The sequence below is a fragment of the Pangasianodon hypophthalmus genome, chromosome 21 (genome assembly GCF_027358585.1).
Source record: "Pangasianodon hypophthalmus isolate fPanHyp1 chromosome 21, fPanHyp1.pri, whole genome shotgun sequence".
In the NCBI taxonomy this organism is placed as follows: domain Eukaryota; kingdom Metazoa; phylum Chordata; class Actinopteri; order Siluriformes; family Pangasiidae; genus Pangasianodon; species Pangasianodon hypophthalmus.
This window is the reverse complement of record NC_069730.1, coordinates 13175907-13194878: the sequence shown is the minus strand read 5'-3', so window position 1 is coordinate 13194878 and position 18972 is coordinate 13175907. Positions and strand designations below refer to the sequence as shown.

General features: G+C 38.1%; 1 protein-coding gene across 1 annotated transcript; it reads right to left on the bottom strand.

Annotated features, from left to right (window-relative positions):
• Window positions 1-185: 185 nt before the first annotated feature.
• On the bottom strand, window positions 186-16102 carry LOC113533117 (calcium-binding mitochondrial carrier protein SCaMC-1). The gene is made up of 10 exons (XM_026924981.3): window positions 15549-16102; window positions 13372-13498; window positions 12879-12966; window positions 11552-11663; window positions 10487-10645; window positions 10050-10202; window positions 6773-6880; window positions 6309-6476; window positions 4415-4565; window positions 186-4034 (listed from the first exon to the last, which is right to left on the bottom strand). The coding sequence occupies exons 1-10, from the start codon at window positions 15753-15755 to the stop codon at window positions 3853-3855; spliced, it is 1455 nt and encodes a 484-aa protein (XP_026780782.2). The 5' UTR covers window positions 15756-16102; the 3' UTR covers window positions 186-3852.
• Window positions 16103-18972: the final 2870 nt, after the last annotated feature.

Sequence of the window (18972 nt, the reverse complement as noted above, 5' to 3'; positions counted from 1 at the left end):
CATCCACCCTCTTCACTCAGATTACAAGCTTGGTCTCAGGGTGAACTCGAAAATGCCCCTGATGATTAGAAGGGATAAAACTGAACGCTTTGCTTTTGGAACCAGTGCTTACTCAGCGAGAGCTAGGAGAAAAAAGGCTGTGGGGAAAGATGACTGTATGATAGTGGTGAATATACTATATTGGATCATATGTCACGTCATGGCTTTATTGAAGGGTTACATAAGTAACTAGTGAGATCTGTTTTAAATGGGACCGCCTTTATGGTTAAATGGTTAAGGCTCTGGGTTACTAATCAGAAGGTTAGAGGTTCAAGCCCTAGCACTGTCAAGCTGCTACTGTTGGCACTTGAGCAAGGCCCTTAACCACATCTGCTCTAGGGGTGCTATATCATGGCTGACCCTGTGCTCTGATTTCAGCTTCCTAGTGAGTTGGGATCTGCAAAAAAAAACTGCATTTCATTGGCTATGTGCTCATACTCTGCACAATGACAATAAAGTTGAATCTAATCTAATCTAATCTCAGGAGTGTAATTGCTGGTTTCAGAGATGCCTACAGTTTAGCCATGGCATTTACAATTTAGCTTACAATGTAATGAAAATAATTTCATTACCCTTCCGGTTGAGCTCTAATATTTCTTAAACAAAAATGTTAGGCTGAGGAGTGAAATGAGAAAAGTGGTGAATGATTCACTAGACATCCATATTTAATTTAGCATTATTGAATCTTATTTCACCCAGCCTAATATTGAACATTGAATCTTGGGAGGCTCTGATGTTAGGTAGGCTACTCCCAGAAATCCTCTAGCGCCAATCATAACTTAACCAATGTGCGTGTGTGTGTGTGTGTGTGTTTTTTAAGATATAAATGAGTCAAACCAGACAGTCATAATATTACAGGGTCAGAATGCCTGTAAAGACCTTCGAGTAAAGCAAACCGACATATTTAAAGGTAAAAACGACCAAAATGTGACGCTAGCGCTAGCAGCCGGCTTGCATCACAATTTTCCTTCATCACACTGTCCTTCATGAATTTGGTCAGGTGACCATTAGTGAAGATGTTTCTATTAAAGACATACAAATATGCATCATAGTTATGAGAGTATTTTGTAGTTTGCCTGGTAACAATACAGTGAAGTGCTCTTTATTGGAGCATGGAATAATACTGCCGAGCTTGACTTGATCATAATTCATCCTTTAATCCTTAAATCATAAGTTGTGATCGCATATTTAAGTATTTTGAGTCTGATTATGTTTATATTTAACATTTCACTGATACATTCAATTAATGGTTCCTGTTCCAAGCCTTTTTAATACACATGATTCATAGTCTCTCATGGACTGGGTCAGATGTGCAATAGTGTACCTTTTTCGGTTAAAAATACAGCTTTGCCATCATTATTATGGAGCCTATAACATGTACTCGCCCTTTCAAGGACTCTTATGCTGTGTTAGCAAAAATGACATCACAGAAAAAAGGAATATAAAGTGATTTATTAAAAAAAAAAAAGAATGGGTGGAGGGTGGTATGGACGCAAAACAAGTAACATTTTGTTCTTGGGCTTGACGACAAGAAGAAGTGCTGACGAAAACAAACTTGTTCTGTCGATATCACAAGCTTTTAGGAGGTCTACAGGCCAGTCAAGGTTGCTCTGTTACCATGACAACACTGGTGCAATCCCAATGCACTACACAGAATAAGAAATATTGGCTTCCAGACATTTTGTAGTATACTGTATGTCCATGCAGGAAGGCATTTACCCTAAAACAGCAGCCTCTTTTATATTTACATGATAAATGAACATAGTCTTTATTCAAGCATTAGCATCCATTCAAATACAAAGCCAACACAAACATAAACATACTTTTAACAGTCTAAAACTGTGTATTCGCAGTGATACTACAATGATAAAGACTGAATTACTAGATTTTCCCTTCAGCCTATGTCATTATTCACATAAGTGTTAGCATGCCATTTAGTTAGCATGTTGCTAAAAATGAAAAAAATTAAAAGATTAGTCTTGAGATTAGACTTGTGCTATAATGGCTAACAACTAAAACTGTCTCAAGTCACTTCCTTGAATACAATTCTAGATCATTTTGGAGTTTACATCCAGAAACTGTCTAGACAAGGGGCCTCATTTATCAGACTGGGTATGAAAGAATTTATTCATAAATCGTTAGCAGGAGCATTTACACAAGAAATGTGGTAGTTATTAAATCCTGTTAGTTTGGAAAAATGTTCATATCCTACGAAAGCTCCTGAGTTTGTGAAACGTTGGTTCGGTTTGGCCTACGAAAACATTTCCATTTATTGATTTACGAAAAGATCAGTAAACAAGGCCCATTATCTAGACATTCATCACTGAGAAATACGAACAAATGTAGTATAATAGAAAAACCTGCCTTCTGTCTTGGTCTCAAAACTTGTTAATGAACTGTATATTAAAATGACAAACAGTACAGCAAATATTTTGGTTATGTTAGCTAGCTAACATATGGCAGATAGCACTGGATGCAATTGTGCAGCATTGTTCATATCAGATGCATTTTTTGTCATTCTCCTTATGCAAATAGGGTTAGTTTCACTTAACAAACCTTGCATATGCAAACAAACTTGATTAGCAAAGAATGATTAGCACACAATAAACATCTTTACGTATTTGGTCATAGTATGTGATTTTACTAACCACTCACAGTAGCAATGTGTTCCAACCATCCACTGACTTCCCCTTATAACAAATAGTGTTTTTTTCATATGGTATGTCAAAGCAATATCCTTGGATTTTGCCTTGCTAAAAATCTAGTGTACTAACTGCTTAGTACTAGAAAAATATAATTAAGAAAAGAAAGAAAAAAAAACAATTTCATAAAAGAATGAAAGCAATTTCTTTGGTGATTTCAATAGTCTATTTGTTTTGAACTACATACAGAATTATTCATCTACTTTTTTTTAATATTCTAATTTTATTGTTTCTGTTTACATTTATAAACAGCTTCATCCACAATTTATGCTGTTTTGAAAAGGAAATTACATCAGATTGCAATGCCTTCTGGGCAAATTCTGGTTCACTCAATCCCTCAGCCCTTAAAGCCGCCAACAGTTTTCACAATAACTGATAACATCAAGCAGGAGCCGTTATGATGGCGACGGAAATTCCTCCCACTTGGAATTTGGGAGGGTAAGTCAATAAGGGCACAGATTTTGGAACAGATTTTTCATTATTTATAATTTGGATAAACGACCCATTTTAGTACCTTTCTCTGTGATGCATTGGTGTTATCTGGTGGGTTATGCAATGGTACTTTGGGGTCTACAATGTATAAATTTCTAATAAAATATAAAAATATAAAAATAATGTAATAGAAATAAAACCAACATTCACAGACATCAGATGTTCACATGCACAGACACACAATAAAGACGTCATAGCATGCAAGCCATAAAGCAAATCTTCTTTGCCATATTATTCAGTGCAGTGACCGGCCTTTCCTATTGCTACAAATTTAAATAAACAAATGACAAATAACTATATAACTAAACCATGTAGTTAAATCTACAGGGTATGAGTCCATCCCACTGCTTCATCCTTGTTTGTAAGACACTACTGATGCACTTCTATGGGTTTTAAAAGTCAGTGGTGTGTAGTGCAGATGGGACATTCATGAAGAAAAGTGCTGTAAAACGCCAAAAACAGTCTGGACTCACGAAGCTTTTTAACACATGAATACTGATCTGGGATCAGATTGTGGCTGATCCACATGATTAATACATTTTTTCCTGTGTTTAAAAAGATAAACGGATCCAGGAACGGCACTTCTATGCTGCGATTTGGGAACATGGCCCAGTGACATTCACTTTGAGATACCCAGCGATGATTTTGTGTACTCGTACACTACATAGCTGATGCTGACAGCTGGAATGACCTTCATGAAGTTGGGTAGGATCCCCCGATAGAGACCGAAAAAACCTTCTTTCGCCACAATGCTCTTAATCAGTGACCGCATAGAGGGCTGCTCCGAGGTATCGAGCGATGCTGAAACCGCAACACAGATTGACACCAGTTATTAACACATTATTTTAGAATGTTGTATTGGACAGATTTGGATTTACTAAAGCACTTTGCAAAAAATCTGCTTGGTTCTCTCTGGATCTCTACATGAATATGAACACACTCCTACATGAAGCTTAATTATTTCTAACCCTTAAGCCATCAAGGACTTTTGTAACCAATGTGCCCCTTTGCTTATTGCCAAGTACCAGCTCTCTAAATGCCTCCTAAAATGCCAGCCATCTCTGTATTCTCTTCAGCTCTCCCTCACACACACACAGCATGGTGACACATCTGTCGTCCATCAAGCATTCAAGAGTGGCTCTCCGAGCTCTTTGGGGCTTTTAAACAGGAACAGTACTTACCTTGTGCCTGCATACGAGTGCGTACCAGGGCCAGAGGGTAGCTGGCCAGCTGCCCACATGTGCTGGAGACAGTACCACAGCCCAGGAGGACCAGAACCCCAGGGTTGGCTGTGTCTCTGGCATAGTGTGCAAGCCAGGCATTCTTTAGGCTCTAGAAGTGGCAGATCGCAAGAACACAACACCTTAATTATGAATGTGTATGTAAATTTGAAAAAACTTAAAGCTACACGTTGTATGTTTGTGGAATTTCCTAAACCACATAATAATTAGTAATGTAGTAATCAGTAGTGTTATACTATCTAGGACAGTAGGATGCAGTTTGGGATGCTGCCCAAGTGTTTGTCACTCTGAGGATATAAATAAATGCTGCCATTTTTGTATTATAGAAGAATTATTAAAATTAAAAATATATAATTGTGCGCATCAATATAACTATCACAGTTAGTGAGTACCAGGTTAAAGAGTAAAACCACAGTGCACTGCTGTGTTAGCTCATGTCTATCTGCAACAAAAAAGCCTTCGTGCAACTACAAGACCGATGGATACATACTAGCCTACTAATTCTTGACAGCTAGATTAAATACTTTGAATGTAACAATCAGATGATTTGTGTAAAAAAAACCTCATATTTTAAACGAATGTGTAAATAGGCTAGCACGGTAATTTGCCCGTAACTGACGTACTTCTGTACATCGTCATTCGCAAATTAAAGGTAGATTTACCCCAGATTCTAAGCAAGGTTTGTCACATATTGATCGGAGGCTACTAAAAGCTAAGTATCATATCATAGCAGATTCAGTAGTGTCATCCAACAGTGAATCATTGGCTTATAAATTGAAATTGTAGTAGATTCAGTGCTACTGTCAAATATTGAATCGTTGCCTTAAGAATGGAAATGGTATCATATCATGTGGAAGCCCGAGGTTTACACCCCTATTAAATACACTGCAGAGTACAAAACTATAACCTCTGGTCGCTTTTGATGTGTGTATTTTTAATTACAAGATCTGTGTATTTTTCTGTGTATTTTACAATATAATTTGAGTATTTTGTTCTCCAGCCTGTTAAAAACATTAGTCATGGTTTCCAAACCCCAAGCATGGGAATAAGGTTTTATATGTCTGTTTCCCTGAATATTGTTTAGTATATAATAATAGAGATGAAAACCTGGTTTATATTTATTTATTTATTTCATGTTGGGAATCAAGAAATACATTTTTAGGCTGTGTGTATTCCAAAATGTGTGTAACACACTCCCATGACTTTACATTTTCATGCCAGCAGAGGCCCCCCTCCCCTAAATACTAAGGACTCAGAGCTTCCTGCAAACCTCATTGTGAAGTCTTGCCAACTACCTAGTTCTGAGCCTTGTTATTTTTCAGACTGCTTTACTGTGCCCTTGACCTTTCTATTAGAGGTCTGTCTATTTAGATTATTCTGTGGATTTCTGTTTTGACCTTGTTGCATCAGATGAAGATTTGTGTTGCTCCCTTGACTGTTTTTTTGACATTGGATTGCATTTTGGAATTGTTAATAAACCTCATGCACATGGAGCATCAACCATTTTTTTTTTTACAATTTGCATCACATCTGGAGTGAAGCATTTGTAAAAAGTCAATTATAAGATACCTGTATTTTAATTTTTATTACTATGAACCTTTAATTTACTGATTTTGTCACCATGAAATTGAATATGTTACAGGCAAGATGAGAGACGCCACCTTGCAGAGTTCTGTGACACTCTGCTTCAGTGCATATAATTGAAATGACAAACAGCACAAGCACAGGACATAACATCCTGAAATCAATTATCAGAGTGTTCCAAGGATATAATAACAATCTCACTGTATTCAAAGGCTCTAAAATGACAGTGTGTGGCTGTAACTGCATGTACCTCATAAACAGCAAGGTCGATACCAGCGTAAGGGATAATGCCCAGCATGTTGGGAACATAACCTTTATAGAAAGCCTTAATGCCCTCTCTTTTCAGAATTGACCTGGCACAGTCGATCATCCCGGAATACTCTCCGGTATTCCTCAGGGTCAGTCTAGTCTTCACTACCTGATGAAAAAGAAAATAGGATATATTTCTATATTTGTGTATATGAATTTGTGATTAGATTTTGTGTTCAGAAATTATGTGAATGATACTGAATATAATTCAGAAAGGTCTGAATGCAAAGCCATCTTTTATGAAACTAACTAAACTATGAATGCTACTTTACTTTAATGCTATAGTTCAACTTTAATGCTCAAGAAACCATAAATTAACCGAGGACATCATCCACATCATTACATCCTGAGATTAATGTCTGACAGTGGAAAAAGTACAGATCAATAAATATTTGAAATGCTCACCTCCATAGGGTAAATGGAAGTTTGTGCTGTGGCACCAGCTAAAGAGCCAGCCATGAATCTCTGTGCTGTCTCTATTTTATCACCCTCGGATGACAAATACTTCTTATACTGAAAGGAAAATTTATTGTCAGTGAACATAGATGGGTACACAGAATTTAAAAGTGGTTGTCATAAAAGTTAAATTGCCCAATGAACAAAGATATGGCACAATCCTGGCTCATAGTCTTTCACAGTCATACGATCATGGAAAAATATAAAACCTTCAGTACAGCAATTTAACAGAAACCATGTCTACATATGGCATATAGAAATATGGTTACTGTTATAATTATGTATCATTTTACTTCGTTAATAGACTGTTAATCATAACATACTCCACTTTTAAATTCTTAGTTTGAAATTCAGGCTGGACAGGATTTTAGTTCGCTTGAAAGGAATAAGACTTTTTGTTTTATATTGCTTCATTCTGCCCCCAGGAGGCTGATAACATTTTATGGCTTATTTAATGGGCGTGCTTTTTTAAAATATGGTGCATAGCACAGTTCTACTTCTTTTTTTCTCTGGACGGACATAGTGGTTCCTTCTGAACTGGTATTGCCGTTTGCTCATTTCCTTGCTGAATACCAATAGAAAAGGCATCACCTTGTGACCACTACTCCGGTTGAGTAGCCTAAAAAAGGTCCCCACTACATCACACTCATCCCTTTAATCGAGGAAGTGGAATCAAGGTGCTGAGTATAGCGCTCTAAAAGTTTGTATTTTTTTAATGTTACCATGGGAGGAGGTTATTCTAATATTACGATTTTCACCATTATTAACAGTATTGCTGAACACGATACGTGGCCTATTGTTTGAGTTGGCATGTAGCAGCTTGGGCACTGTGGATGCAGTTCTCAAACTAATAACTTGAGTGAACCTCCTGTGTATGTCAGGGCAGGGTGTTGAGTTGTTTGTTCTGCCAGACCCAGAGGGAATTGGACTTGATCAGTTTCTAAATTGCCTGGGATCTGAACATTTGCAACAAGCACTTACAGAGCCCTGCCCTAACTGAAGCATAATGCTGTTAGCGAAACAGGAAGCAAGCCTTCCAGGTTATGGAAATACTGCATCACTTACTGCTGTGCACAGCAGTGAAGCAAACAGCAGATTAACTGCAGAGCCTCATGCATTCACTGACCTTAGTGACTCACTCAGAAAACCAAGGTGTTAGCAAATATCTAGCCATCACACTACTGTGCACATCAGATGTAATGTGAGTGGTGAACAAACATTTTATTCACACTGGTGAAAGTTTAGCTATGTCATCCACTGCATGTGAGCCACACAAACTGTCCCAACAGCATGTGTTTAGCCAAACAAATGTCCTTGCATGTGGATGCGCTAGTACTAAGAGTCAATCACCAAATGCCACTTAAGTCTCAATCTGTTCAGTGGCATGAAGCTGGACACACATACAAGCCTTCTTGACAGAGGATAGAGGCATCTCAGTTATTGATGTAGTCATGAAATTGAAGGGCCACACTTCACCCATATGTAGACTTTGGAACACTATTATTGGCAACTCCAATATGGAAACTGGGTATGTTGCAGATGCCTCCCTGAAAGTTGAATGAAAAAACTTGAAGACAAAAGAAAGGTGGAAAAACGAGTCTCAACGTCAGCACATTAACCTCCTTGAAATGAAATCTATGTTCCTTTCATGAACCCCTAATTGAGTCACACAAAGTAGTACTACATCAACCACCAAGGGAGCAGAAAATCACAACGATGGTGAGGTTGGGCAAGAAAGCTGTAGAAGTGGACAAATGAACACCTGTCTTAACAGCTGCCTACCTATTAGGCCAATTCAATCAGATATTGGTCATGCTCTCTTGCAGAAGTCCTGTGCCAAGGGGTTTGGCAATTTACAAGGCAATTTACAGCTTCCTCTCTAAAGTGGTTCACAGACAAGGAACAGACAAACACTTTGGGTCAGGGTGCGTCTACACCTGTATTAATGCTACCATTTCCAATGTGGATGACACTGAAGTGCATTTGACACACTGTATAACCAGTGTGTTGACAGCCCCATTCTGCCAGAACAGACTATTGTTCTGTCTGTTGTTAATGTTACTGATGGGGCTTCCATGCTCACTACTCATCAGACCAGTTCTGCCATCCTAGATAAACTGGTCAGTGTGGCACAACAGAAAACGCACATTGAAATTACGAGTATGGTCCCTTGGAGTGACCTGAACATACTGACATGTTCGCAATTGTCAGTCACACTCTTGTGAGTTACAGTATATACAATTCTACATGAACAATGTTTTGGAGCAGAGTAGACCAGCTGTATCTGTTTCTGGATCTACCCAAAAGTGTACATGGGGGCATTTACCGCACAATGGTGGAAATACTGATGGCTTGCAAAGTAGTCAAAGGTTTTCCCAGAGGTGCAAAATATCTCTGATGTTCATGCAAAACTATGGCCCCAGTGTGGGACCTGGGCTTGGTGCTAAGCAGTTTGTGCAACTTGATCTTGCAGAAGATAATATACCCAAGGCAGCCTTCTGTCAAATGAGGGCTCAAGTCTCAATATGTTTGGTACTGCAACTATATATGATTACTGTCTGGGGAGACACGCCATCAGGACGTGTTATGAACCCTCACAAAGACTTTGATACATGGCCTTCACTAGTTCAGAAGGAAGGGTTATCGAGAATGGTAAGGGGATAAGCACAATGTAGTGGGAACCATTTATAGTCTATCCACATGGGGTCATGAAGGTAAAGCTCATGATCATGAGATGATGGCTTATTGCTATAGGTATTCAGCATGGAAACAAGTGAATAGGAAAACACCACTAGTACACAAGAACCTGCCCTGGCAGCCCTCCACTCAGTCATAAAACCAAAACTTGTGTTATGTTGCCTAGATAGCATATTCAGTCCATACAATACAGCACTGGCATGTTTTTACTTCATATACTGAAAGGAAACATCAGAACACAGATCTGATGGAAACGTGGTTATTTGCAAATGGTAGTTAGCATAATTTGAAAGACATTTTAGTAAGTGGTTAATGAAAGAAGAGAAAGTAAGGACCAGTAACACACAGAAAGTTGAATTGTACGACAATATGAAACAAAGTACCAGCAGGCATTAGAAAATCCACTTAAAGGTTTTTTTTTCATTCCCAGATAATTAATCTCATGAAGAACTATGTAATTAGCTGATGAGTTTAATTGGGTAGTGTAGCGCTTGGGAAATACAGGGTCAAAGACATTATGACAGCCCACCTGTTCATAGGCCATGAATTTGATAGCGGTCTCGGGGGCGATTTTTAACACGTTGAGGCCATTTCCCCTCCACAGAGATGTCACTCCTCCTTCGTTAAGCATCCTTTTGAACCCCCCCACCAGACTGATTTGATTTGACCTGGATGCATGAACCTAAAATAAGACAAATCTTTGAAACCCCAAGCCATGATTCATAGCAATACATCGGTATCTACTGCACTCAGCATAACCCTTCCTGAATGAACTCCTACAGTGTTTTGGACTACTCTGTACATTATGAGAGGTAAAAAGCAATATTAAAATGTACAGCCTTGCTCTTTTTCTATTCAGAAAGTACATGTTCAGGAAATATTGCAAATCCATTGTCATTTAGTTTGATTTGATACATTAAAATGGCATAATGTAAACTACATATGAGAAAATTGAACTGTGCATACCTGCATAAAAACCTTTATTCTATCCAAAGGTGCAGTGCCTGTTCGAGAAACTGCCCCTGCTGTTGCCCCGGCAACTAGCTGTCTCCACCAAACACCAGAGATCTTCTCCTCGTTGGTGAACTCATCAGGAATGACGAGATTATCACCAATGTCCAGCTGCTAACTTGGAGAGGCATAGAGTATAATGCTGATAATATGATAACTGCCATTTGGGTTGCATTTAAGGGAAAAGTAGAGGAGCTGGTGGAGACTATTTAAGGACTGGAAGCCTGAACTTAAGGGACTAGTAAGATTCAATGCATGGTAATATTGCAAATCATGTTTTTAAGGAATAGTTAAGGAATAAAAAAGGTCTAAAACACTTTCTGAAACTAAAACCTGCACCTTTAGCTGTCATATACTATAATGCATGCTCAAAATCCTGTGAGAATAAAACTAGTCATTCGATTCATATGGCATATGGGATCACAATAGAGTCACAATCATACAATCATGCAAAAATAAAAGTAAGAAGGATGTCATGCTATTGCTATTCATGCTATTCTTTTACTACTTGCAACAAAATGGTCCATATTGTAAAACTTTATAAAATGAATATATTATAAAATGTCATTTGATTAGCACTTCTTTTCACGCTCCATTTGAAATGAATTTATGAATGAATATGAATGAATTTAGTGCCAAGTGACTAAATAGTTATGAAAAAGAGGTGATAACCTTTTAAAAAGCCTTAGTAAAGATGTCGCACACAGCACCATAAAACCAAGCAGGAAATTGATATTGCCTGGAGATGTGGTCTGTGTAAAATCTAGCAGAATTGCTGAGTGGACTATTTCTGCTGCTGCAACACCAGCTTCAGCTCATACGATTAACTTAACAATAACAATCTCTACAGAAAAAAATGCATTTTAAATGAAGATAAATCACTTAAAAGTAATTCAATTACTTTTAACCTTCACATACAACTGAACCATGTCTTTCCTTTGGTCCCATTAAAAATTATGTCAGTGTATTTTAGCTCTACAAGAGCACATAAAGTGAATTTGCACTGGAACAATAGCTGACCGAGGAATGTTTCCAGTATCTAATAATTTCTTCCAGGTCAGTAGTAGGCTTGAACATGAAGTGCTCCCTCCACTCGTTCCAGTCCACAGTCATTGTGCCGTCATTGTCAATACTGCAAAACATATCCAAATTATATAAGGATCATATTCTCAAATATTTACTACATCAAAAAAAACGAAAGAGTCTGGATCCAGAATATTAGCAACACACGTGATTCATGAAGACTGCATTGTGCACTTTTAGTATTTTCACTGTACTAAGACACCTAAATAATCGAAAACGAATGTAATAGTAGACTGTATATTTAGTGTATCAGGTACTTTATTAATAGAGAGCTAGAAAGTTAGACAGATAGACCATTAACTGATTACTTGCATCCACTCATGTAATGGATGCCATGTACAGATGCCTATTGTTTCAACTTGTGTATTGGGTGTGTGTGTTGGGCAACTACTTGATAGGCAAGATATCAGTGTTATGCATGGTTCAGATTTGCAGTGTTAAAAATACTAGTAATGATGCCTATGCAATTATGGAAGCACAATATAACACCACAGCAGTAACTAGTAATCTACACACATAATTATAATGTAGTTATGAATGAATGTAGGATTGGGTGAAATGATGATAATACTGATATTGTGACATCTTGATATACTTTGCAGAGTATTGTGGTAACACTATTTCTATAAATTCATTGTTACTTAGAGACTAATTGGATGTTAAAATCAAATTTTACACTGAATGGTTCTTTGTGACTTCTTTTTCATTTCTTTTTCATTTTCACTCTTTGTTTTTTTAAATTGAGCACCACAGATTTTGGCATTTTGTTAAACATAGAAAAAAGTTTCGATCTAGAATCATTAAAGGTTCACTGGTATGTACACGCAAACTATATGAGCTATGTATAACCCTCCAACAGAGTGCTTCCATTTCAGAGAGAAGTTCAAGTAAAACTCTTTTAGATAACATAGAATGTTCTAATCTATCCAAAGAACCCTTGAAGAACCCTTTTATTAAGAGGGAACATTGCTTCAAATACTTCAAGTTACATCATGCCATTTATGCACCCAGTTACAGTTATGTCATGAAAGTACATTGATATGGCCTAAAGTGCTTGTATCTATATAATATACATATACAATGTAGTTTACTATGAAATACATCTTTTACTGGCAAAAATATAAGTGAAGTTCTGTTTATTATATGGAGAAAATACTATACAGCCTGGGTTCTCAAACATTTTGCATTTTGTAATGTCTTCCCAGAGAATACATATAACATCTTCATGTATTTATTACAATACTAGAGAGCTTGAATATCTGACCTCTGTAGGATTTTCAGTGCTGCTTCTGTGGATATGTCCATTCCCAGTTCAGATAGAGACTGTTTGATCTCACAGGCATCCAGTCGACCTAACGGCCGATAAAAAGAATTACACCAGTTCCAAACCCTTCAGTAATACACTCTAATTAAGAGTTGCAGGGCCTAATGCAATAAAACACTGTAGAGCAATGAACACATGGGCCTAATCCAACTCTGACTTCACCTATCTGTTATATTATTGCTTGTAAACACAGATGCTGTGTAGTTGCACTCTGATGTCATTTGTACTGTACCATGAACTGAACAACGTTTCTGTGTATTTAATTTCCAATTCTTTGGTCAGTTTTAACTAAATAGGCAACTATGAGCACCTGATATAATTTGATTTGATCCACTCCAGTGACACCAATGTGCTGCATTTACACTCTATTATGATCATGCAGCATCTAGGAGCTCAGCATTACTGTAAGCCTGAGGAATGTCAAACCTATTACCATCATTATTCTTGTCCAAGCTCTTGAACGTGAGCCACAGTTTCTTCTCATGCTCTTTCAAGTATCTGGCAAACTCAGTGAAGTCAAGCACACCGTCCCTGTTCTTGTCACCGGTGGCCAGTATTTTCTGTCAAGACATGCAGATAGTTAAAGTCACACACTAGGTGAAGGACAGTTGTCAAGCATGGAACACAGAGTCATAATTTGCCTTATATGCCACTGGAAACACTTTAAAACAGCCACGATCAACTAAAGGTGATACTAAAATGCCTAGGTATTGTTAGACACAAAACAGAATATCTTGTATAGCCTAGCAGACAGCAGACTAAGAGCTGAAACAAGATTTTTCCAACAGGCAGTGCAGGGAACAAGTCCCAATAGACCCTACTAGCCCTGTTGCAAGGGCATTAGTCAGAGAAGTAAACATAAGGCCAAGGGTAATTACGAAGAAACTGGAGAGATCCACACTTCAGATGGGAGAAGTAGTTCACAGGACAACCATAGTCCAGATACTACACAAAGCTGCGCTTTATGGAAGAGTGAAATCCACATGAAAACTTGTTTGGACATGTTGAAGACAAACAAGTGAAAAAAAGCTTCTCTGGTCTGATGAGACCAAAATGTAACTTTTTTTGGTCCTGGTGCAAAACAATACCCGACGTATTGGGTAAAATCAGGTGTAAACCCAACACTGCACATCACCCTGAGAATACCATCCCTACAGTGAAGCTTGGTGGTGGTAGTATCATGTTGAGAGTTACCATTGGCCTCTTGATTGCTTCTCTGAGTAATCCCCCTTTACATAATTACTGACCTTTGGTAGACAGTGTTCTCTAGGCAGATTTGTGGTTATGTCAAATATTTTCCATTTTTTTTAAATAATGGATTTAATCGTGTTCTGCTGGTTGTTCAGAAATTGTGATAATTATTTTTATTACCAAACCATTTTTTGTAGAATTTTGTTTTAGGGGTTTCACACCAATGGGGTGAATACATATGCTATCACAATTTTTTTTACATTTAAAATTTTTTTTACAACCAATATTATGGGCTATGGGCTTTTTTGTGTAGATGCATGACATATAATCCCAATCCAGTCAATTTCAGTTGCAGGTTCTGACATTATAAAATGTGGAAAGGTTTATGGGTTGTGAATACTTATGCAAGGCACAGTATGCTTGTGATTAACTTTAAGAATGTCAAACATTCACATATCTGTGTATATGGTACACAAAGTTACCACTGACCAATAAACAAACAATTCTCAAGATTAAGTGTTGCATTCAACTGCATTAAGGTTTGAAATGATGGTTTCTACATGCTACACAGTTCACTATATGTCAAGAATGCAGCTTTTTGAGATTAATCGATGATTAAAAGCTATGATTTGAATGGGTTTTTAAAAATGCACGGTGCATTAAATTCAGTAAAATCCATAATTTTAATTTATGATTAATAATTATTAAATATTTTATTGTTATTAATATGAATCAATGCAAAACATAATAGTATTTATTTTATTAATAAATAATAAAGAAAATTCTTTGCACGCCTAAATATTATCGATTTTTATTATCGAATATTATTAAAAATATCGAAACATTGACTGACAGTTTTATGTCCTACTGGTGGGAGGGGGATCTCTGACCACGCCCACCTACATCCGCAACCGCATGCTACATATTATGACAAAATGGTTTCTATACACAATGGGCATTTTATAGAGATGGATAGACTAGAATCCATTAACCCACCTAGCAAACTGTAGTGGTAGGATGGTACATTCATGCGGTTTGCAGCAGATTTAAGAATAAAAATGAAAATATGATCAACTGGGTTCCACGCAGCATAAAAGCATGGTGCCTTCACGATTCCAAATGTGCGTCAACGTTCCCGACTTTTGCTATATTAGTCGTTTTGGAGGTTAATGATACGCAATTCTTTATAATATTTATATTTTATAAAAACACAGACATGTTAGGATACCGTGAAAGATGTCTAGCATTAGGTGTGCTCGTGCATCTTGGGAATTACGATTTCACAGGTTGAAAATAGTAACATCCGATGAGCACGTGAATGTAGCATCACACCATATACTAGCAGCAGGTTGGTTGTCATAGCTAAGATTACACCGGCTCAGGCGGTAATGCATTCTGGGAGTTTTTTTTTTAATCTACCTGGGCTTCTCCAGTACGCAGGGCTATCCCCATCGCTATGAGACCTGTCCGAAGCTCTGCCACGTCAACTTTCCCATCTTTATTGGTGTCTAGTTTTTCAAACAGCTCCTCGTAGTTTTTGCGGCTGGCCGCATCCCAGCACCGGCAGTCCTTCATGATAAATCCCCGCACAAGCGCAAGCATCCCTGCTGTCGGCTCGACAGACATGCGACGATTCTGCAAAGCCTGGTTAGCTTTACGACACGTATGGACATGTATTCACAAAAATACAGAGCACAACACTGTTTCTAAAATGCGACGGGCTTGCAACGAGCAATAAAACACCTAGCAATACAACCGTTTGATCCAGGGAAGTAAATATGAAGGCGGAATGGGACCACTATCTATAGGGGCGGGGCGATGCGGTAGCCACGCCCACTTCATGCATGTCAATATAGATGGAACCACGTTGCAGCGTTAAAGGGCAACTCCACTGAATTTCATGGAAAAAAATCTCTTATTATTCTAATATTTTGATCATTTCTGTCTAAACAAAAGTAATGTCCCGTAACTAGTGTATTGTACAAAAATGTTGGGGGTTGGTAGCCTGTCTTATTCATTCCCAAGCTTTCAAAACACACCTTTACTGGTCTACAAGATCTAAAAAAGCTGATCTACTACACACTAGTGAAAATCACCAAAATCAGGTCTCATAAACGGCCATAAAGTTTAGGAGTTAGGTAGTAGTAAGCGGTTTATCGGTAGATTATAAACGAGAAACCTGAGAAAATTGTGCGTTAAAATCCCATTTATAACATCTTAATAAAATAACTACAACCGATGCATTTATATTAAACTATAACTTGGTCTAGCAGCAGGTAGTGCTGCCTCATACCTCCAGGGTCCCCAGTTTGATCCTCAACTCAGATTACTGTGTGCATGTTCCCTTTGTGTCCACATAGGTTTCCTCTGGGTTCTCTGGTTTCTTCCGACTTCCCAAACACATGGAGCCATGATTTAAATATTATGCAGGTCAAGCTTTTCAGTTCACATTGCCCATGACACATTCACTCAATCCACACTGGCTGGTACATCATTCGTTCATTGGATTTTAAACTGAGCATTTAGTAAATGAGACCAACTGTAATGCTTCAGTAAGCTTTTAACCTTTAACTTCTCTTCAGCGCTCCATTGCCTTGCATTTTAATTCAATGCTGAGAGAAAACAAAGATGTGACAGACAACACAGCCTGTCTTATAGAGAACAACCAAAGACTTTCTGCCGTTAAGTTTTGTCAAGGGTACAAACACAGCAGGCTTTATGTAAGATCATGATCAGCTCAGAAATTTATGGACTCACTCATTTTGTGCTGTGAAAATGACATCATCTTCTACATCTTCAAATATACATCTTCATATAGTTTCTACTGGCAAATAAATAACATTAATTGTCTTTCTAGGGGTGATTGCCCATCACCAATGATTACATCAGGAGAGCTGGTGATGCAAATGGTGTTTGAACACAGGGGCCTTAGAACAGGAAAAATTGGCAGCTGGATAAAAACCAAGTCATCCCCTATGTGGCTCTCTATGTCCTAAATAAGTGCACTAAATAAGGCAGGTGCTTTGTAAAAATGTATTCTATGGCCTATCCAACGCACGAAATGTCCAATAAAGAAGAGTTATTTAGGATTCAGCTAGTATTTTGAGCAGGCACTCAAATCATCCCATAGTAGCCTATGATTTCAATATCAGATGTTTGATAAGGACAGGTGAAAAGCATATTACTTTTGCCAGCAGAGGGCAACATGCTAAACAGAAATAATAATAAACTAATTTTAAAAAAGTGGCAAAAAGCAAAGGGAGAACAGAAAAGCTAAAGAAAATGAAGATTAAGTTAAAAAGAAACTTTAACACTGTAAAACTACCACACACTACCTTGTCACTGCTGTACTGAGAATGATCAACTATACAAATAATATATCTGGTTAGTGGTGGTCTTTTTCTGTTGATGGGCAGAGTATTTGTTTGTGTTTGTTTGGGTGTGTGTGTGTGGAGGGTTAGCTACTATCCCAGCCTGACCTAGCTGGTCAGTTTTCCTATCAGCCTGATAGGGGTAATTGGTCTTCTAGCCTGACCAGGTAGAGCCAGCCTGTAAGCTTAAGCAGTCATTTAAAACCAGACCATCATACCAGACCATTCCAACCAGCCAGAACCAGTCTGGCGAGCTAGGACCAGCTTGACCAACCAGGCTGGTCAACACGATCAGTTAGAACCAGTCTGTAAGTGTTTAAATCTCATTTAAAATCATCAAACCAAAACAGTTTGACAAGTTAGAACCAACCTGTAAGCATCCAAAAAATTATCACTCCTTTAAAATTATCAAACCAAACCAGTCTGACCAGCTAGAACCAGCACATAGGTATCCAAACCACTTCTAAAATGATCAAACCAGACTAATTTGGACTAGCTAGTACCAGCATGTAAGTATGCAAAGCCCCTCTAAAACCAGCCCAGCCTAACCAGCTAGAAGCGGTCTGCCAAACTACAACTAGCCTGGACAACCAGGATCGTCAACCCAACTAGCTAGAACCAGCATGTAAGTCTTCAAAACCTCTCTAAAGCCATTAAATCAAACCAAGTGGACTAGCTAGAACCAGCATGTAAGTGTCCAAAAGCTCTCTAAAACCACCAAACCAGACCAAATCGACCAGCTAGAACCAGCATGTATGTGTCCAAATACTCTCTAAAACCATCAAACCAAACCAGTCTGAATGAGCAAGAACCAGTCTGACCTGTCTGTGTCCAAAATCCTTTAAAACCATCAAACCAAGTGGACTAGCTAGAACCAGCATGTATGTGTTCAAAACCTCTTTAAAACAATTAAACCAAACCAATTGGACTAATTGAACCAGTATGTAAGTATCCAAAACTCCTCAAAAACCATCAAACCAAACCTAGTGGACTAGCTAGAACCAGCATGTAAGTGTCCAAATCCTCTCTAGAACCATCAAGCCAAACCAGTCCGAATGAGCAAGAACCAGCCTGACTATCTAGAACCAATCTGACCTGTCTGTGTCCAAAACCCTCTAAAACCAAACCAAGTGGTCTAGCTAGAACCAGCATGTAAATGTTCAAAACCTAGCAAACCAAACCAAGTGGACTAGCTAGAACCGGAATCTAGTGTCCAAAACCCCTCGAAAACCATCAAACCAAACCAAGTGGACTAGCTAGAACCGGAATCTAGTGTCCAAAACCCCTTGAAAACCATCAAAACAGACCAAGTGGACTAACTAGAACTGGAATGTAGTGTCCAAAACCCCTTGAAAATCATCAAACCAAACCAAGTGGACTAGCTAGAACCAGCAAGAAAATGGCCAAATCGTCTCGAAAACCATCAAACCAAACCAAGTGGACTAGCTAGAACCAGCATATCAGTGTCCACT